This window comes from Echinops telfairi, unplaced genomic scaffold (genome assembly GCF_000313985.2).
Source record: "Echinops telfairi isolate 266 unplaced genomic scaffold, ASM31398v2 ScPeMD7_23;HRSCAF=83, whole genome shotgun sequence".
Lineage (NCBI taxonomy): Eukaryota > Metazoa > Chordata > Mammalia > Afrosoricida > Tenrecidae > Echinops > Echinops telfairi.
Genome location: NW_022103920.1, coordinates 14,231,012 through 14,232,962, shown reverse-complemented (window position 1 = coordinate 14,232,962; position 1,951 = coordinate 14,231,012). Strand labels below are relative to the sequence as shown.

At 55.8% G+C, this 1,951-nt stretch overlaps 1 protein-coding gene across 1 annotated transcript in view; it reads right to left on the bottom strand.

Moving 5' to 3' along the window:
* Nucleotides 1-1,215, bottom strand: part of PODXL (podocalyxin like) — a 24,472-nt gene extending 23,257 nt beyond the window's left edge. The window contains exon 1 of the mRNA XM_045288926.1: nucleotides 1,044-1,215. Coding sequence (XP_045144861.1) covers nucleotides 1,044-1,215 — 172 coding nt within the window. The remainder of the gene's footprint in view (nucleotides 1-1,043) is intronic.
* Nucleotides 1,216-1,951: the final 736 nt, after the last annotated feature.

Below are 1,951 nucleotides of genomic sequence, written 5' to 3'. Positions count from 1 at the left end.
GGCTCTGATCTGAGCCCCAGATGGCAGCCGGCGTGGCCTGAGCTCCAAGACCACAGCAGCGACAGGGGAAGTGGAGTGGCACCCTGGGACCTGTCCCCTCACCCTCTTCAGCCTGGGCTTGCTCCTCAGGGAGTAGAACCAAGCCACCAGAGCAAGCCCCTTCCTCGCCCAACCCTGAAGGGCAGAATCCAATGACAAGTCAGCCCAGTGCCGGTGCCCTAGCCTGGCAGAGGAACTGTGTGCACCTGTACACACTGCCCACTCTGGCATCTCTTCTCAGCCTCAGATACTTCCTTCCTGGGCTGCTCTGAACATTTGACGCCCCTGGGGGGAAATGGGGAGACCAGGGCAACTTGTGCAGCACCACGGTCACAGCAAGTCAGCATGTACTTTGGGGGAGGGGGGGGTCAAGCCTCCAGGGAGGGACCTTCCCACTCTGAGAACACAGCCAACAGAAGGTTGAGAAGCTGGTCCTCACCCTGGACAAACCATTTCACCCTTGGCTCTTCCCCCGTAGAACTAAGGCACAGCAGTGCACACACCAACCCAGGACCAAGCTCGCTGCAGCCACCCATTCTGAGTTCTCACAGCGCAGGGCAGAACTGCCCCTGTGGGCTCTCCCAGACCGTAACTCCAGACAGTCTGACAGCTTCATCTTCCTCCCTCGGAGCAGCTGGTGGTTTCCAACCGGTGACCTTGGGGTTGGCAGCCCAGCTCACAACCACTGTGTGTGTGTGTGTGTGTGTGTGTCTGAAAACGTACCCTTAAAGGGCCAGAGAGTAAGGATTTTAGGCTTTGAGAGCCCTGTGTATGGTCTCTTATATAGGCCCAGCCCTCACAGCCACAGACAGCAAGTAAATGAACGAGCTTGCCAATAACGGCATCATTTATAAATAACGGCCAGGCTGTCCTCTGCCAGCCCCCGAATCTTGTTTCTTTCTTTTTAAAATCTAGCCTCCCTGCCATCAAATCGATTCCAACTTGAAGAGTCTAAGGGCCAAGGTAGAACCGTCCCTGCGGGTTTTTAGATCGCCACTCTTTACGGTAACAGAAAGTCTCCTCTTTCTCCCACCGAGCCGAGCCGCGGGTGGCTTTGAGCTGCTGGCCCTGTGTGGCCGCCCTCTTGTGTCCTTCCCGCAGAGCCCCACAAGAAGCACTGTTCCCGCTGTTGGAAATAAAGCCATTCTGGGACTGCTTGTCTCCACTCAGCACCATGCTCTCAAGGCCCCCCCACCCCCCCACCCCACCCCCGTGTCCGAGCCAGATCAGGCTTATTTGTCCTCGTGGCTGAGGTGTACTCAGCCGTCCTTGGGTGCCACTTTGCCCACCATCTGCAGAAGGGCGCTTGGGTCACTTCCACCTTTGGCTCCTGTGGGCAGTGCTGCGGTGAACACTGGTGACAAGACTCTGCTTCTGCTGTGCTTATTCTGACTGTCCTCACATGAACGCTCTAGGGCAGACGCGTGCATGTGTGTGGGAAGGTCGGGGAGGGGAGAGAGGGACTCCTGCTTGGGGGACACTGAGCTGTTTCAGGTGGTGGGAAACTTTGGAAATGGACCATGGTAATGTCTGAACACACCATACACACAGCTCCTGTCACGGAACTGTACCCCCCACTGGGAAAAACTGCTGCCCGACAAACTGGAGGAAATGATTTGCACCCAGACTCATAGGGAGGGACCCTAACTGTTCGCCATTCAAACAGCACATGCAAAAGGAAGGATTAAACAAAACCAAACAAAACTCACTGTCACCGAGGTGATGATGACTCCTAGCGACCCTATAGGGCCCTATGGGGCGGGGTAGAAGTGCCCTTGTGAGGTTCTAAGACTGTGGCTCTTACAGTAGAAAGCTCTGGCTTTCTCCTGCAGAGAGGCTAGTGGTGTCGAACTGCTGACCTTGTAGTTAGCAGCCCAAGTGTAATCATGACTCCAGGAAAAGGTGGCAATGG